The sequence below is a fragment of the Ipomoea nil genome, unplaced genomic scaffold (assembly GCF_001879475.1).
Source record: "Ipomoea nil cultivar Tokyo-kokei standard unplaced genomic scaffold, Asagao_1.1 scaffold0146, whole genome shotgun sequence".
Lineage (NCBI taxonomy): Eukaryota > Viridiplantae > Streptophyta > Magnoliopsida > Solanales > Convolvulaceae > Ipomoea > Ipomoea nil.
In genome coordinates this window covers 1,792,956-1,813,199 of record NW_017616574.1, presented here as the reverse complement: position 1 = coordinate 1,813,199, position 20,244 = coordinate 1,792,956, and the positions used below count along the sequence as shown (strand labels likewise).

At 35.4% G+C, this 20,244-nt stretch overlaps 1 protein-coding gene across 1 annotated transcript; it reads right to left on the bottom strand.

Moving 5' to 3' along the window:
* Window positions 1-595: 595 nt before the first annotated feature.
* On the bottom strand, window positions 596-18,045 carry LOC109173036. Its single transcript, XM_019322300.1, has 27 exons — window positions 17,749-18,045; window positions 16,528-17,022; window positions 16,403-16,453; window positions 16,056-16,138; window positions 15,262-15,361; window positions 14,449-14,527; window positions 13,545-13,668; window positions 12,941-13,047; window positions 12,276-12,404; window positions 11,442-11,506; window positions 11,195-11,359; window positions 10,624-10,784; window positions 10,419-10,450; window positions 9,471-9,628; window positions 9,223-9,302; window positions 8,500-8,565; window positions 8,135-8,421; window positions 6,872-6,979; window positions 6,444-6,541; window positions 5,739-5,799; window positions 4,902-4,978; window positions 4,750-4,821; window positions 4,585-4,661; window positions 3,572-3,652; window positions 2,732-2,834; window positions 2,139-2,291; window positions 596-1,216 (listed from the first exon to the last, which is right to left on the bottom strand). The coding sequence occupies exons 1-27, from the start codon at window positions 17,926-17,928 to the stop codon at window positions 824-826; spliced, it is 3,585 nt and encodes a 1,194-aa protein (XP_019177845.1). The 5' UTR covers window positions 17,929-18,045; the 3' UTR covers window positions 596-823.
* Window positions 18,046-20,244: the final 2,199 nt, after the last annotated feature.

The window sequence follows — 20,244 nt, the reverse complement described above, 5'->3', positions numbered from 1 at the left end:
AGGAGGTTTAAGTTGCAGCTCCCTTAAATTCTACCCCAACAAATCAAATAACAAAATACTTTATTTCAATATATATATATATATATATATATATATATATATATATATATATATATATATATATATAATTAAATTCCAATGTATTGAATGTTTCCCGTGCAATTGTGCAGTTTTAATGTGTGTCAGATTTATACTTCGAGTTTTGTGCTTAACGTGAGTAGTTGTTGAAGGTGCATGCGGTGTGTGCAATGTACTTAACAGGCGTAGTTGTCCGTGAGTTTGTGTTTTGAAGGTATTTTGTTTGTGTGCTTAATGTATACTTAAACTGCGTCAGTTAATGCTTAATGTGCGTCCAATCGCACGGGAAACCATTCCTGTGCCTGATCCTGTCCTCTATATATATATATATATATATATATATATATATATATATATATATATATATTACTTCCGAATTTAATATACCCACGTAATCATTCGCTGTATATATGTTCTACTTTCGCACATAATCATGTATTGAATGTTAAATGCGTGTAGTAACTGGAGAATTATCTAATTTCCTGAAAAACTTCAACATCTCCATAATTTGCAAATATGCAATTAACCAACCTCTATTACTCTATACGATCAAGAGTAAATACAATGTTCTATACAAACGAATTTTGAAGAGCTGACGACTATGCAGCATTCCTAATTCCAACGCCTATAAGTACTCCTTTAATTTCTTGCAAAATTCATACCCCCAAACTAGGCATTCAAAATTGCCATTTTTTGCAGTTCACATATTGAATTATTTTCATAAGAAACTGAATGAAAACAGCAATTAATAGAATTGAATGACTCCTGTTATTGCAATGGGTGGCTCAACCTCAACACGCTTGGCCTTTCCTTCTTGAAGTAATTGCGGTAGTGAATTGGCTTCTACAGGCGCAGTTCCTTTGCTGGTCCATAATGTCACGTGAGACCATTCATTTTTAGACTGAATCTTTTCACCATTAATAGAGCCAATGCAAGCTTCAAGTGCAGCCACCCTTTCAGAGAATAATAGAGCCGTCATTTCTACAGGCACCTGTTGATGAAGAAAGGGAGCAAAACTTGCAAGAGCTGCCACACTGTGACTTCCTTTATGAGCAAGCGTCACGTGGGCCTTTTGAAGGTGGCTTCCCAAGTTTTTGTCCTTAAGAAAAGCTCCGGCTTCAGAGTCATTCTTAGCCAACTGTCCAAATTGATAATCAGATCGTTAGATGAAAAGTTTAGCCTCCCAAACTATGTGGATTGTGATGTGTATTGCTACTAGTAGATATGATTCAATTTGCAGAAATATTGTGTTTGTCGGCCTAACTTATCTTGGAGCTCATCTAGTCTAAAAAGAAGAAGCTCAACCAAACAATAAAAATCACAAAGTGGCATTTCAGGCCTGATAACAAGAAGCCACCTCTTATTCAAGGAGTACCAGATAAAAACTTTTTAGAAAAACCTCTTTTGACTGGGCCAAACAAGCTAACACATGTATAAACAGATGGAAACATCGAAAAAAAATATATGGATTGAGTGTTTCTGTGCATGCAAAGAGACTAAAATGTGATTTCTAGCCAATTGGCAATTGCCTTCATGGTCAGGTAGGTTGAGCTATTCATTCACAACCACTTTGCTTCAGAAAAAAAAAAAAAATCTAATAAAAGGTCAAAGAACACCACCACAGCAACACTACTGCAGTACTGCCAGTGGCATGTAAACAGATTTAATAGATAAAATTAAATCCTAATGTTTACTCCATGACATAAGAGTTACTGCATGGATTTGTTGTTGTTATTATTATTATTATTATTATTATTATTATTATTATTATTATTATTATTATTATTATTATTATTATTATAATGCTTATCTGATTATTCATGATAGAATCAACCAACTCCCAGATAGCCAATGAATATAAAAAGTTTCTCTTTTAAAACATCATACAAATAATTGCCACATCAGGGAGTAATTTTAGGAGGGTGGTAAAACAACATTTTTCTTAATAGATTTAGGCATTTTACAAACAGTAAAAATGTTGATGTCTTTAAGATCTATAGTGCTCTACCAAGTTTTAGAAATGCAGATAGAGAAGTGAAGAGGGGGGAAAACAAGCTTACATTATCAAGAAGACTTTGGATTTCTGTAACAGGCAAGCTGACGGCAGCAAACACAATTGTTCCAAGCTTCCTCTTCTCAATTGCTGGTGTCTCACCCGTAGCAATAGCCCTCAGTTGTTCCAATACTTGTTTAACAGCAAATTCAAATGGAACCTGAAAAGTGTGGAGCACAATATTACATGACACCAACTAGACAGCAGCAAGACTTTGGTAGTGGTAAGAGCAGACTCAACACCATCATCTTATGCATATTGAGCTTCCTTGGCTCTATATTCTTGTTTTAGAGTGGTGCAAAATTGTTCTTGTTTGATTCAAATTGTCACCTCTATCAACACTGTTTCCCTAAATGTGGAAGGGGGGAGGGGGGGGGGGGGGGGGGGGGTGGGGATAATGCAACATGATATTTTTTTTTTCCTCAGGAGGACAATCTAGCCACAGCAGCAGTGTAGCGGCCAGCCGGGAACTAAATATCATGGTTAATAATCTCAACTATACACTTTTCAGGAAAATGAAAGAGAAAACCAATGGAATATGCCTGACAAATTATAGAAGAATGCAAAATCATGTAATGATGCTATGACATCTGCAGTGACCTGTATTGAATTAAGATAGTCAGCATTTGCAAACAACACATCTCGTAGTTCTTTCTCCCACTTAGCCCACTCTTTTGCAAATGTCCCTTTTGCTGGCTCCAATCTGCCAGAACAAAGAAATGATTCTATTATTTACATGTGTGCATGTACAAAGAGGAGGAGGAGGGTAAGTTGATATAGAGACCTCCAAATTCCAGAATGAATAAACAGGTGTTAAACACAACATTTCTAAAGAAATATAGAAGAACATTGATGCAGTAGTTAGTGATTAAGAGTTACTAATAAGAAAATGATAACAAAGCAAAATGAAAGCCAAGAAGAGAAGATGTTAATATTTCAGGCAAAGAAGTACTCTGCATAAAGTAATGACATAACCTTCATCCCATCAGAAGCAATTTTATGCAAGGAATGTGCTTTAGATTACTCTTCCATTTACAGAATTTTATAAGAAATGCTTCCAGAAAATGGCACATGGAGCACCCCAATGACACATAATCAGTGCATAAGGGGCCTCACAAAAGCATCAAATGGATTGTGATATATAAATTAAGCAATCACTATTTTCAGAAAGGACAGTGTCTTGAGACTTACCTAAATGAGAAGAATAAACCCAGAGCAGGAATATAAAATTTCAGTACCAACTATTGATCAAAGAGTAAAGATTTGGAGAAACATTACGAAGTCACAATTCAGGTAAAATTTGGGGAAAGATATACACTACAAACATTTCTACCACTAAAAGCAATTCACAGTGCAAGAAATTTTATTTATTTATTTATTTTAAAGTATGAATGAGGAGTCTATCAACTAGCAAAGAATTGAATATAATATTTTGCTCACCTCCGATGCCTACTAGTATGGAGATGGTACAACTTCATTCCTTCCTCCAAAATAGACTTCACTGAATCCGGTAAAGGAGACCTTCACATTGTATTGTAGAAAAATATGCATGATGTTTTTGGAAAACAAATTGAAAGATAAAAAACCAATTTGATGATAGAAATGAGCTGTCGCAACCAAAACTCTAGGATATTACAAGAAGTAAATGGAAACCTTTATATCAAATGAGGGCTTTAAGGTGCAAAAATTATAAGAAGCTAGGAACGTTATCATTTTAATCAATTGCATCATTTTGCTGTTTTATTGGAACTCCCAAATTCCACATCCTCCTTCGGGTAATATCACTAACAAGCATTGACTTTTCACTTTTGAGAAACTTCTGTTCAGTTCCGTAGCCATGAAAACTTAACATCACTATCAGACTCTAGCAGTACTTCATATTCCCAAAGCACACATGATGCTTCACCTATTCAGCATACATCAATGAAATGGATATGTTGTAAGAACTGCTTATCGCATCAGAAAACTAGATGCTTATTTGGTGAAAATGTGAAATTCAAATAAAATTCAGTATTATTGACTATAATTACATCCCATGGCAAGAGAGGAATAGAAGGATGAAAAAACATAAAGATGCAGTGTTAATAGTTGGGGACACAAACATTGTTCAATTTGATTGATTAAAGATTTGGAAATCTGAATTTGGTTGGGACCTGAAAACCAAATTCCATACATACATAATGTTTGAGAACCAAAGTTCTCTCATTTCCCTGGTTTGTTCAGACTTCACCTTGCTAATGCCATTTAGGTTGCCTTTACTTTCACTAGTAATACACTAGAGTGGACAGACAACTCATCCTTTGAGAAACCATTCAAATCAAGAAAATATACAATCAAGAACTGATGGATAGCAAACGTCTTTAATGCAAGAGAAAGTGAATCAATCAATCAGATTGAAGATAACTAAAGTGAATATCATGATGGATAAAATGTACTGAAGAAATCATTCTGACCTTTCGGATTTTAGTAAAGGTATTTTGACAAGTGAGCCAAAACGTCCGATCAGATCAGTCTCAAACTCCTCTCGACTCTAAGAAAACATGGACAAATGTATGTGAATGATATTTTGAAATGACATACATCACCAAGAATCTTAACAATTAATTAAAAAATTTTACCCTGCCATCATAAAGATCATAAAACATTAGCAATACATAGCCGGCATTTGGTGATGACTTGTCAAGATTTCCCTGTTTGATGAGGAAAAGAGATTCATCAACCATGAGACTCAGCAGAGTAGAATGTCATATAAAAAGGAAGAGTGATGTACCGGATGATTAACTCGGTGTAGTACTCGAAATATGAAAACGGCAAGAGCATCAAGTGAAAATGGATTTCTTTCAGTTCCTGCATGTTTGGTGAAATAAGAGTCAGAATTACAGCTTTTAAAAATACACCAGGATTCAATGAACAAACAAAAAGGAAATGTTACATTAATCAAGATCCCAACCAAAACCTACTACCAGTACAAACCAAAAAATCTAAAAAAAATTGAGTAAGGAAAATTAAGGCCAACGTAGTCCAATATAAGGAAACATGGATACACAGGTAGAAAGAACGAAGTTGGATATGGAGCACTATCAATTATGTCGTACAATATTTAGAATCTCTTGCTTTGCTTTATCAATTCATACTTTAATTTTATACATATACTCCGTAATTGATTGATTTGCAGTATCCAAATTGCTTGATGGCACCAGCTTTTAGCTCAGAGCATACTAAGAGATGCACAGTGACAATCTAGAAAGAGACAGTTATACGATGACACTGGAGGCATTCTGAAGAAAATAATGATATAGCAAATCTGAAACTGGAGGAGTTCTCCATTGAAAGGCACATAGATTCATGTCCCATTCCTTCAGTGATGCTATTTTCTCCATTGAATAAGGTTGGCAAATACAGCAAGTTGAAATAAAAATAAGTATAACCCAACAAAGTAAAGTACAGGAAAATCAAGATATATAATAGCACCATAATGCAATCATGAAGAAGTATGGCAAAGCACTTAATTAATACTCTATGGAAGCTAACATGTATAGCAACAATATATGGAAGCTAACATGTATAGCAATCTAGCTATAGACTTTAGAAAAAAAAATTTAAAAACCTTCTGAGTCAGGAACAACTGGAATTGCAGATGATTTGGTGCTTCGACACATATCCTCAATCTGCACAAACAAAATGCATTTGTCATGGGCAAAAATATTTAGGTTGCTCAATTAAAAATGTTATAATGTATACAAGCAGAGGAGAGAATAACATAAGCTGGGGGTCCAAATCACATGTGCCATCTACAGGAGGGGGGATTAACAAGACCTCATCCCTAGGAAGAACCAAAGCAGTGGAAAGTACAGACCAAAATCTTTGAAAAGATTTTAGCACCAATGAGCACACCAAGCACTTCTTCAACTTTTCCCTCACAAAATCCAAATTCCTTCCTTCAAAGAAACAACTAAACTATTTCCATTTTTATTTATTTATTCTTTTATAAGAAAAATGGATGTATTAACTGGCACCAAGGAGGTGCCATCTAAAGTACAGACAAAACAAACACAGGATTATCGATGCAAGTTTGAGTTTATCTTTAGAGTTACTACTGAACAATAAAAACTTCTAAAAAGTAATTCCATTTATCCCAGTTGAGGTTGCTTTGATAACATTTTGCACCATTCTAGTATGATCTCTCATAAGACCTTCAATTAACAGCCATTGATAGCTAGGGTGTACATAGTTAAATGCAGAAGTGCTTGACACTGAATTATACTAATGTATACTAATGGAGAGATGTAAGCAAATAAATAACAAATATTACCTGTCTCCAGACTTCCTCGTTTGGTGCATTCTTGTCAGCAAGCATTACTGAATAAGATTTTGCCCTGCGTGCATCAGCAACCTTCTGCCAGTATCTAGCTGTTGATATAAACGACAAGGTAATTGATAAGCAGTTGGTAATTAAAAATTCTCAGGCTTTGACATCAACTGAAAACCCATCTAATTTTGTAGCAAGAAAGAACCAAATAACACTTTGCTTTTCAGTAAACGGTTGATGGACTAATGGGTTACACTCTAATCCTAGGAGAATATCAGGGCAGTTTAGTGGTCTCTGACCCTCTGTACAGTCAAAGTCCATTTCGCATGTATTTCATGCTTAGTAAAAAGAAAAAAGGGGGGAGGGGAATGAGCATAGATCACCATAACCACAACAGTTTATTGAATGAACTACTGAAGGTCCATCCATACCTTTAATAAGATCACCCATTAAACTTTGAACTGGTCGATCATCCCCAAGACCTCCTGGGGCATTCAGTATTTCCTTACATAGTGCAGATTTAGCACAACCAGGTATTCCTGCAATTTAAAACTGATCAAAACGAAAACATACAGCAACTAGCAGCTATGTGCCTGACACCATCAAAGGAAAGTTAATGGCATAATACAAATCCTTTTAAATATCAGGATACAAGCATATACTTCAATAATTTTTCAGGCATTTCAACTTTGCAACACACATTATTATTATTAAGCTTCATACGTTTGGAATCTCACCACACAGGTTTTCACTCTTAATTAAGCCTGCAAATGAGTACCAGTCCATTTCTCTTCTTGATTTATCCCATTAATTTTCTTACTGCAAATGATTCCACGGTAAGTTATCAAAAATAAATAAAGAGAAATCCTAAACTAACTCTCACTTTCACATAATTTTCCATAAATAAATAAATGATTTGACATTTGTGCATAATGGCATTATGTGCAGTTAAATTAATAATGCATTGCTTCTAGAATACTCTCGCAGTTTTATTGGCATTTGACATGGCACATGGTCTATGAAAAGCTAATTCCATGCTTCTACACCTACTTCTTTTGCTGAAGTATTCCAATAATACCTTTGGTTTTGTATTTGATACATGTAGTCTGGTTTAATGTTGAAGGGCATTAGAGCATTTTACAAACCTATATTAAATGTTCTTAGAAGTCCAGTAGTGGGCAATATTTTTGTGACATCTTGAAAAAGAAACATGGCAAGTTAAATGGAAAAAAGTTCCTATTTACTGAGAGAGGACAATCAAAGTACACAAATTACAAAGTGGCATGTAAATACCTAAGAAACATGAAGCAAATTCCTATTTTCGTTCCCTAGAAAAGAAAATAGTATTTCTCAAGCATATACTTTTCGCTTTTGATAGGTGAATAGATTATATATAAAAAAAAAAAGGTGCCGAAGAGATGCCACAAATACAAGTTACAATGAGCATACAGAAAGCACAAAAATCAACAAAAATTTGGGCTATTGAAGAAACTGATCAAAGAAAGGGCACTATTAGGATACTCCCCTTCTCATGGATGCATTTTGCAAAATGAAAAGCAAATTAAAAGCACAAACTTTGAAAAGCTTCTTACAAGGCATGAAATATATCAGATGAACATGCAAAGCATGGAAGCAACATAATATACAGCTAAACAATTGGGGAAAAAAAACCATCACAGGAACAAGAACAATACCTGGAAAGAAAACTATGAGACCTTCATCCTTCATAACAGTATCCTTGCTAGAAATACTATGGCCAAGTGGTGGCACATCCTTCTCCTGCTCAAGATCACCTTCTTCATCTCGTCCATCAGTAATAGCTAGGAAATCTTCAGATTTCACAAAGCTTCCAGCAGCTCCAATCAATGCCTGGTTTTGTGGGCTACGCTTTGCATACTGTTCTAGGAAAGGCTCGGCTTCACTGAGATATATGGATGATGAGAGTTGCTTATTCCCATGCTTTCTGCGTATGTACACAGCCCTGGAAACAGAAGTTTACACAAGATGGAATGGATCAGAAACTAAAGGCCAGTTGAAAGGAAAGGCTGTCAACAAGTACCATTCATCTAGCATCTTGCTCATTGCTTGTTGTTTCGCTGGTGAAGTGTTCCAAATCTTCATTTGCCTAGAACCACAAGAAGATTACACAACTGTGAAAATAGGATTTGCATGGACATTATAATACAGCAAAGCTGGCAACAAGCCACTGTGTTCATACACTACCAAAGACCAGATTTCCAGCATTTGCAGGTTTATATAGCGGACTTAATGTAAATACATGCTTATTTTCTAGCAATACCATTGGCTAGTTTCAGCATTAAGTCATTAACTTCACTATTTTGTCATTTCACGTGTTTTACTTATTACATCCGATAGATAAAACAGCATAGATGCATGCAGAAACAGCAACAACCACATGATGAAACAATGAAGTTGCAAGCATAGAATTAATGCAAACACAGAGAACATGTTGAACCCATAAGTTGATCTCAAGCAGCAATGAAATTGCTATTAAAGATATTTGAATCTGCTAGAAATAAGGTAAGAGAGCAAAAGTCAAATAACTCTTCTTTCCATGATCGGAGGAACATAAGACAGAAAGAGCAAACAGAATTTGCAATCAACTGGATTAGTATAGGATCAGCATATAAATTTTCCGGAAGTTAAACTCGATGTTTCTGTTTTGGTAGGTAGATGCACATGTAGAATGGTGCAGCAATGATCCGTTATGAGCTTTGATGTTGAACCTGCTTCATTTAAGGGGTTATAAACAGACAATCACCTGAGATAATAGGTCTTGTATGCCATTGGGCCTTGTTTAAAAAGAGTTGGCAAGCCATTACGTATCAGAAAAGTTCTCAACTGCAAGGAATATAAGATGAAGTTTAGAATGAAGAAATTCAACATGTACACAACATATTTTCAGTTCAGATCAGAAATAATTGTGCTCAAACAGGTGTACAGGCTTCCTCTTTTTTTTTTTTTTTTTTTTTTTTTTGTAGGAATTCTATTCGATAAAAGCATATATACCTTGTATGTAAGAAATTTCAACTTGACCATCAGATTGGCATCTTCATCAGCTAAGCTATTGTTATCATCATCACCTTTTACCATTTGACTGCTGCCTTTTAAAATGTGAGCAGCAGTTTCCCCATTGGCTTTGAATAAGTTCAGATCAACAAAAAAGCCTATGGAAGAGCAAGAAAATCAGCAGCTAATATATGATTGGTTTATATATCACTATATCGGGGAAACACTAAAATTTATCTATTTTCCATGGGATTTTGGATCTTAAGTAGAGAAAGACAGTTGATACTACAAAACAATCATGAACCCATATGCACTTGTACAAAGCTTAAGATACCTGTTTGCATAAAATATGTATCTTAAGGACCATGGGAAACACTACCATCTATTTAATGATTAAAGACCTTAGAAAACAGTAGCATCTATCTCAAAGAACATACAATACACTAGAATGTTATTACTATATGGGATGCCTACTCTGTATATCATAGAGGATACAGAAGCTTTATCATTTTCAAACTGATAATACCTATATCTCAAGCTGTTAATAGCATTATTTTTTTTCCATGTCAAAACTAAACCTATTCATTCTTCACACAGGCAATTAACAATCCTTTGACAGCAGTGAGCAACAAAAATATATAATCTCTTAAACATCCAGCAGGTAGACAACTTTGGAGAAAAAATTGTCTTGCGTGATGCATTTTTTAAAATTTTTTAAGTCTCCTATTAGAGAATTAATGGTAATAGTTTAAAAATTTTCAGGTATAATATTGACAAATTCAACAACAATTAAAAACATAAAATGCATCTTTATTATCAAACAGAAGACAATAGTTCCTCATTTAACATAGGTCAAGCTGAAGAGAAAATTACGATTCACCGGATTATATTTAAAACCCTTGAAGAAGTACAGTTTTATTGGAATCTAGAAGAAAACAAAATGCTTACCTCGATATAGTGGCCACAATTCAGGCTTCCGCCTGAAACATGTTGATTATCTTGTTAATAAATAAACAAAATATATATAATACACATACACGTATGTGTGTGCACACATACATGAATCATGCAATTGATCTGTCCCATTCAAACTAACTAAATGAAAAAAAAAAAAAAAAAAACTAAAGTACAAGCAAAAAAGTTCAAAATAGACCTCATCTCCTTGTGGTATTGCCGGAAGACTGAATCATTAAACACATGGATCACCATTTTGAAGTGCAGATTGTCACTGGATACATCTTTAATTTTTTTAAAGTCATAGAAGCATTTAAAGGACGTACGATAGCGTCTTTCCCTCATTAGACGAATCATTTCCTGTAACAAGTACAAATTTATACACAAGTTAATATTGATCTGACCAAGTAAAAATATTAATGCACAGTGTAACTGAACAGTGTTAGGGTAGTGATCTAAGAGGTGGGATAGAAGGTTCTATCAAGCTACTTGGTTTTTTGTATGAAGTGCAAAATTGACAAACAACCAATATTGATCAGACAGTGAAAATCCTAAACTTAGCAACTAATTGTCACAAATAATCAGATAAATCCAGATAGCACTGTCCAATCAACTTAGTGCACCACCACCAGTTCTGCAGGAACTATGTATATGCAAAGAAATTTATCAAAACTTTTTTTTCCTGATAAGTTCTCAAATATAGTAAATAGGAACAGCTGACTGAAGCTGTTTCAGTCATTTGTGTTAAATTACAAAACAAGTACTCTAACCTGTAATTTTGCAGTTGAATAATCAGCAGGATGTGCTTGTAAGAACTTTGAAATTACAGATCGGTCAGCAGTTCTCGAATGTGAATTCGATGTTTCAGTCCCAAACCAATCAAGATGATTTGGACAAAATGCGGAACCAACACCATTGAGAAGTGCTTTTATTTGCTGCAGAGATTGTTACAAAGTACTTTCAAGAAATGTGACTGTAAGCATAACTTTGCCCTCTATAGAATATGCTGGTTGTTACCTGCTTCTCATCTGACCTATTTGCAGCACAAATTTCACGAAGGGTTGGTCCCAAGTCTAAGCCAGCTGGAAATATAAAGCAACATTTTAGACACATTTGAGACAATACAAAAATAAAACAAGGTAACAAAGAATTAGGTACATTGTTGCTTCGATAAAAACGAAGGTGCACAAAGGAGAAGTAATCCCATATACTTCTAATGCCTTATTGAGTGTTAGAACTTGTGAGTTGAAGGTTCAGCAGAACATCCAACAAGTGGCAAAGATGTAAATCAGGCAAGGCAGCAGGACTCTATAAACTAGGGACCCAAGGTGGCATGTATGACACCCTACATGAAACCAAACTAATTTTAGTAATTTCAAGTTTTGTCATTTTGGTTTCATGTTTATAAATTTCAAGGTTTGGATGTGATTTTAAAAATCAGGTTTCAGATTTATTTTGATAACTTGGTATTAGCTCAAATTAAAAAAAAAAAAAATTAGACAGAATAATAAAATAAATAAGACTGTTAAAAAAATAGTTAGGTCCTTCAATTTTGTAGCAGAACAACATCATATATGAACAAAGAATGCTAACTGAAACAGTGACTCACTTAAAAAGATACTAAATGACCACTTCCTTAGGACAACTGTTCAAATTTACTGAATTTGAGTATGAGCCAGCTAATGACGAACATAGTACTGTGATTTCCCATGTACTGTAAGTTGTCCCACAATTCTATAATGCTTCAATATTTACATAAGACCATGCTATCCTTGTGATAAGAAGGATCAGATGTAGAATGAATAATTAACGATGTTCAAATGAACAAAATGCAGGAAAATAAAAGCTTACCCCCCTCTAATGGTGGCAGAGGAAAGTCCCTTAACACCTGCTCCAAATGTTCCAAGCTCTCACGCCTTACAACACGAGCCACAAGACCCTCCAAAATATCGCCTTGCACCTTTATATGGTCTTTTGATCCTGAGCATCCAGGCAAGGAAAAGGGGATAAGAAAAAGATTTCTAAAATAACATCAGAAAGCATTCAGTAAAAACACGATAGCACTCTTTGCAAATAATATGCCAAGGATGTAGGAAACAAGACTTTAAAGGCACTATAAAGATGCTAATAGTAAGAAAAGGATAATTTCAGGTCAACTCATAAAACCATGATTTTGTTATTTGCTTATATGTGTTTGAGCTTGGTATACTAATAGTTCTGTTTTTTTTTCCTTTTATATTCATTGCATTGTAGGAAAGCTCAAGGCAATATGGCATTTGATGAATAATATATAAAGTGGCATTATCATGTAACTGAAGCAAATAAAGCAGTGGAGCAATATATGATGCGGAGCCCCAAATGCTGCTTAAGCATAAGGTACAAATACTCTCTAAAGAAACAAGAACTAAATTTCATTATTGGTGCATAGGACACAAGCATAAGGAACTCATCCGAAGCACACAGCCAATTTGGCAAATACACACATAACATGCTGTTCTAATCAGGATAAAACTTACCAGGGACAGATATATCAGCAACTTCATCCAGAGCCTTGCAGACAGAGGTTGCTGTTCCCTCCTCACGGAGGGCATCAAATGCAGCAAAAAAAGACGTCACTGACTTCCTTCAAAATGAAGGGGAAAAAATTGTTACAAAACTTTAGCTAGTTTTCATTACCTCATAAATAAAGCGAAGTTTTTAACAATCCAACAAAATTCTCTCTTTTGTCAAAGAACAAGATTCAAGCAGTAATTAGATCCTACTGCCCATGTACAGTGCAATAAGACGAGAGCAAACCTATTTTCAAGTGTTCCAATTTCAATTTAGATATACCTCATTTAGCTTTAAATATTGTCAGTAAATTATCAAACTTTAGAAAATCAACAGGAGTTCATCCAACCATTTCCAAGCATATCAACCATTAAGCTCCAGACATCACCAGTAAATGATCACATTTTAGAAGAGAAGTAAAAGGACTTCATCCAAAAATTATGTAAGGTGTGACATTTTTAGAAGAGAAGTAACAGGATTTCATCTAAATAGTTGTGCAAGTAAAAACAAACTGATAATGAGTTCTCATGATATGAATCAAAATGGAAATGGCAATTCTTAATAATTCACCTTGTTGAGAATAACCACACATGATTTGTTGGTAGGCGCCACTTTCTGCAAAAAGCAATTATATCTGGAGTTGAATGAAACTTTGGTTTTCCATTCCCCAATTCTGCTACTGCAGTAACAACTACTGCTCAAAGACAAGTATAAGAAAAATATCAGGAAGTGCAGCGACAATATAATGGACGCACACAAAGTAAGAAACATGGAATCCAAACATCCATCTAGATAACACACTAAAATCTGAAGACAGCGTAACGGGTTCAGGCATATTGGGCATCACATTGATATAGGGTATCCAGATCCTACAAAGTATGAACTGATCTATTTTTGCTTGGTTAAATAAATAAAAATTAAGAAAGGAAGGCAGTACTATATCTAAACACCCAAATCTCAAGAAATGAATCAGGAACTGAGTGGTACAAAACATGAAAATGTAAGGGGGGAAAATAATGGGAAGTGTGGCAAAGATAGGCTTGAATCCTTCAGCCATGTAAATAGATAACTGAAGTGAAATTACTAGTTCTGTGGTCAAAATTGCCTTCTATTACATGATCAGGGCTTAGATTTCAAGTAATGGAACTATGGAAGTGTTGCAAAGATAGGCTCGAATCCTTCAGCCATGTAAATATATAACTGAAATGAAATTACTAGTTATATGGTCAAAATTGCATTCTATTACATGATCAAGGCTTAGATTTCTTCACTTAGAGATCAGAATAAGATTTCAGAATTCATGTCCTTGACTTGGAGAAGACACTGTACTTCAAACAGTTAAAGTAGTACAGTTGGTGCAATAAAATAAATAAGTTCTGAATGGTTGTAAGTTTAATTGCTAAAAGAATTAACATATCAATTGATTTGATAGTTGAATGTCACATGCCAACTTGGCTTAGTTTTGTTCCCTTACCATAATCTTCCCGTGGACGTTGCCCATGATCTCCCAAGACAGCAGTGACTAGTTCCATTGATAGGCACATGCGGTTTTTCTGAAAGAGGATAGCTAGTTACACTATCATAGTAAAGGTTAAAATCTTTCAAGGGCAGTCAGAACCAGACTATGCAAGTCCTATATTCATTAAAAGTAGTGTCTTTACATCATAAATTAGCATAGATAATTCATGCAACACATGAAATAAATACACCACTTAATTTAACTTAATATCACCCTAGACCATGAAAAGCACCGGTATATGAGGTTGAAATAAATGCAACTCTCTATGTATATTCAATGTAACCATATACCAAAGAAGCAAATTGCACTAAAATATGATATGCCAATTCATTTCAGCAGTTTTCCCAATAATCTAAACCTAATACCATTGAGAATAGAATGAAAACCACCCAAAGCCTCAAAAAAGGAGGAAAATAATCTTTTCAGATATAAAGTCACTGATTTATAATTCAACTAACGTTTTCTTACTAACCAGCAATATTTATTGTCTCTCCAACAGACACCATACAATAGTTCAAAGCATGGGACCATAGAAAAAAAAAAAATTAATAGTTTTTAGAAGGTTAAACTGGAATTTGAAGCTTTCTTATCAATACAGCTGTAATCTTCAGCCAAATAGCATTAACCAATCACCATTCAGGTACCACAAAAAGCAGACCTAACGATGGTCTCCTACTCTCCTAGGTTCTTTATGAAGTTAATGCAGCAAACACATTTTAGTTAATATTTCCATCATAGGAAGGCAAAGAAAATTTTCTAATTCTGAACCTCAAGATATTCATTGAACTCTTCTTGCTTCCTGCTTGCATGAGGACCCCAAGCTTCTTGAAACATCCGTCCTAGAACAAAGACACCAACAGCAGTATAACTGCACCAAACATAAATTTTGCAAATTTCAGTTTATATATAAAAGAGCTGATACTTTCGTATATAGGAGTTCAAGGGCAACAATAATCACAAGACTAATATATATATTGTACATGACCATTTTTAGAATCATTGCAAATTTTGACAGAATTCAAAGATGTGCATGCATTAGGCTTAGTTTGTCATTCCCCACAAATTATTCTGAACTGGTGCACGTCACATAATTCAAAGAACAAACATGTCCAATACCATATAATTCATTCGAATTTTAACAATAATAAGAGTTCTATAAAAAATAGCGCACTCATCCCAGCTCCTTTTTTCTAATAACACACCAAGCAATAGAATCAACTAGGCAGACAAAATAACAAACTGCAATGATACTATTCGTGGGATCTTTAGGTATTGTGCTAGCATGTTTGTCTGGATTTAAATGTTACCTAGTTCCTCAAGCAGGGAGCATATAATCATGCATCAGAACCAATCAATGATTCAACTACAGAGTAGTAGCACTATAAACTTGACATGAACTAAGAGAAAATGAAATACAATAGGCAAACAATCCACTGCATGGTTACTGACTATCAAATAAACAACATATGTTCACTTGTTTTATAGGAAACTCATATCAATAGAGAACATAAAATAAAAATATTACAACCAGACAACAGAAAGGATAATTATTATGAACCTACATGTTACCAAAGCTATTTTTGGCATATGCTCCACCCTCATGTCCCGCATACATAAAAAGAGACCCAGAATGCTTAAGAGATACCTGAATAAAATCAGTCCAAAAGTACCACTGAATCAAATAAATACATAAATGGTTGAAAATTAAGGGAAAAAAAAGAAAAAAGGCAACCACTTTTTTTTTTTTTTTGGGGGGGGGGGGGGGGGGGGGGTGTGGAGTTCGGGGGCGGTACAGAGAGTGATAAAAGCTCTTAAGTAGGACAACAAGGATCCGTGATTAACCTTAAAAAAAGGGAAGCATGTGACTACCAAATTAACTAAGTACAAGAATCTATGGGTATATTCCTACCTCCACTGTGGCCAAACCTTTGGTCACCATCTCGATCATCCGTGCTCTAATCTGAAAATTGCTATGATCAAATTAACTTAACTTACATTTAAACCTCATTCCAACAACATTGAAGAATGAATTACCTCTTGATCAGACTTCTCATTTTCAAATTTGGGATAGAATGTAGCTCTTACTTGAGCTTGTGAGAACGTGGACTTGCCAACTATAAAATTCTCCAGTAAATTACCTCTAAATACATTGCTAAGAGCAGCATTCTTTTGCCCATTTATTGGCTTGTTAACTCCATTAGTCTGGACTTCAGCTGAAGCTTGATTAGTTGGAGCATTTCCAACTTCAACTGCTGCTGGTTCACTTACTTTTCCATAAGATTTCTGCTTCCAAACAACCTTTTGATTATGAGCTGGTATCTGATTCATCGTTCCAATGCCTCCAAACTGCAAATGTGGCAATGGAACACTAGAGTGCACATTTTTGTCGGCAATATCCAGCAAATTGATTCCACGGGTGACATCTTCAACAGTAGCAGCAGTTGCAGGCTCCATTTTTGAGGATGAACTGGGTATCCTATTGGAACTTGGCTTTTCTTGCCATCTTTGTTCCCTAAAACCACCCCTTTTCTGCATTTTGTAAATAAAACCAATTACCATCCCTTTCCGGGATGCTACCAGCAAAAGAAAATGATTGAAAGAAATTGGGCATACTCAATTATAGAGAGCCCTTAAGAATCTACCAGATTCAAAATTATAGAATTGAAGAATATGCAAAAAAAACATCGGATGATCTCACAGTGTAGAGATCCAAATAAAAGCAAGCTCTGAATATGAACCCTAAGTGCATACTAAAAGGAGGCTGTTAGAAATTAGGAGCCTCAAATAGTAATAATGCTTTGAAACTTCTATAAGATATCTACTATTAAACTGAGTGCACATTTAAAACAAGAGAGATTTTTCTCTCTCAAGTTTCGATAGCTTGACCAGTTTCCTCACACTTCCCATTCATTTGAGAGGGAAAATCTGGCAAGGTAGCCGTTATGCTTCACTCGTTGAAAACACACAGTGATCAAGCACAGTTAGCAACTCTGCGTTAAAATCATCATAACACAGATAAACTTAAATCGGATAAAACAAAATATAAACATAATGATTAAATTAAGGAAAACAGTAATCCGTATATAACTATGTCAATTCCATCCAGAATTACATATATGATCATTCAATTTTCGTCCGATAGAGAAATTTTGAGCTCAAGAGAGCACACCAGCTTCCAAATTGGAGCAAATAATGGTTAACATTCATACGACAGATGAAGACAACGCAATAAACATACAGACGGAAGAAGATTACCTGCTTCTGCGACATAGGCGGTGGACGGAAGAGTGAAGTGGAGAAAGTGAGAGAGCGAGAGTGGATGAAGATGAAAGTTCTGGAAGGGAGAGAAGCAGGTGAAGAAGAAGAAGAAGAAGAAGGATAGCGAGAAAAGCGTGCGACGTTGAAACAGAAAATGATCCTCTGCGACGCCGACATCCACAGGAGAGGAGTGTGTGTGTGTATATCCACGTAAATATGGAGGAGGTAAGGAGCGTAAATTAGCGGGGAAGTGCAGAGCGGCGCAACCGTCTTCGAGTCAATCGGTTCCAAAAGGAGAAAGTAGAAAGGCCCGGTCTTTGCTTGCTTACGTTACTGGTGAGACTGACTCAACGTGCTCACGTGTTAGTTCATCACTTTTTTTTAAAAAAAGTTTTTTGAATTAATTTAGTATAAAAATTACTCCGGACTATATTTAATAATTACAGAGTACTATTTAGAAAAAAAAAATAAATTAAAGAAATTAAAAAAAGATTTAATACTTAAATTCAGCAGTCGCACTGTGCTTCAACTCTCTTCTCTTCTCTTCTCTTTCACTACCACCATCACCGTCTTCGAGGGATTCTTGTTCTCGGCTTCTCCAGAAGCTTCCATGGTGGTTCTCGCACTGGATTCCTCTCCGTTTCCCAGCGCCGCTGGTTCTCCGGCTTCGTTGTTTAATCCCAAAACCTCCCCGCACACATCTCACTCTCTGTATAACTTAACGTCCCGACCGGGGAATCAATCGCCGATCTTTTCCGTATTCATTTCCGCCGGGCCAACAGCGGTTATGAGTTGCAGACCAAAATTTGTGAGATTAGAGCAAGGTTAATTGCTGCCTTGAATTGTTGGTTTGTTTTTGAATGGCATTGGGGGATTTGATGGCTTCCAGGTTCTCGCAGTCGTCGGCCACCGTTGTTTCCAGTCACTTGGAGGACTATGCCAATCACGAGGATTAGGGACTCTTTGGAGACTGCTCGCAGAGTTGCAGTAGCTATGCCGGCAATGGCAGTGCTAGTGCTAGTGGTGACAGAGCCACCACTTCGATGACTACTGCCGCAGACCTAGTGTATTTAATTTTTTTTTTAATTTATGCTTATGCGAAAGCCACAAAGGCATTTATTGGAACTTACCGAGTTGATGTGTTCATTTACACTTTTTAAAAATTTATGGGTTAATTGACTTTTTTTAAAAAGAAAAATAATAAAATTAGCGGTCTATTTCACCTTTTTTCTTTTTATTTTTAAAAAGATAAGGGTCAAATAAACCCTCAAACTATACTCAAATGTGCAAATAAGCTCTTCAACTTCAAAAACCTCCAATTAAAATTTTAAATTTACAAAAAAAAAAGAAAAAAATGCAATTACTCTATTTTGTAGGTTACTTCAGGTAACTTCTAAATTATTTATTTAATTTGATTTTTTAAGCTTATTTGCAGGTTGATTACACATATTTTTAAAAAATGATATATTATATTAAATTTTTATTTTAATTAACTAATTAATAATATATAACAAATTTTAAAAATAATCTTCATTTATACTTAATGTTTTTTGCCGTCCACCACCACCTCTTCTTCCCGGAGGATGGCATCGCTGTCTTTTTCAATTTTAAAGGGTAAGCTCCAGAATTGGAAGAAGGTCATGCAGCCTCCTCGATGAAGACTTCAGCCAATGAAACTTGCAGAGTAATAAGGGTAAGATAAGCTCCAAAGAAAGGGAAAAAAAAATATTTTCACCCTCAAAATAGACTTTGGCAATGTTGATCTTTAAAACAAAGGTGCATCTATCTTCTTCTTATTATTCCATATTACCGTAAATGATCTTCTTCCCTGCTCAATCTCAACCATTCCAAACGCATGCTTCACTGCATCAGTTGCCCATTTGGCCATGCTCTTCGCTTGTTCCCCCGTATGGTGAAGAAACCCTCCGGTCTTCTCTTTCCCCGCCTGCACCGTCTCCTTCGCCGCCTCTGCCATCTCCGTTGCATTCTCCCTCGTCGCCTGCGCCGCCCCCAAAGCCTTCTCTTTCGTAGTCTCTGTCATCCCCGAAGCCTTCTCTTTCGCACTCTGGGCCGTGTCGGAAGCTTTGTCCTTCGCCGACTCAGTCTTCTGGCTGGCGCTGCCCGTCGTCTACTGCTCCCGCTCCTTGGCGGTCTGCATCATGTCCGATGCCTTGTCCTTCGCAGTGCAGAACATCACAATGGAATTTATTAATTAGTATTAATTAGTTAATTAAAATAAAAAGTTAATATAATATATATCTTTAAAAATATGTGCCACGTCACCCCGCCAAATAAACTTAAAAAATCAAATTAATAAATAATTTACAGGTTACCTGTAGATAACCTCATAACCTACAAAATAATTTAATTGAACCTTTTTTTTTTATAAGTTTGAGGTTTTAATTGAAGCTTTTTGGAGTTGAAGGGCTTAATTGCACATTTAAGGATAGTTGGAGGGCTTATTTGACCTTTATCCCTTTTTAAAATAAAATT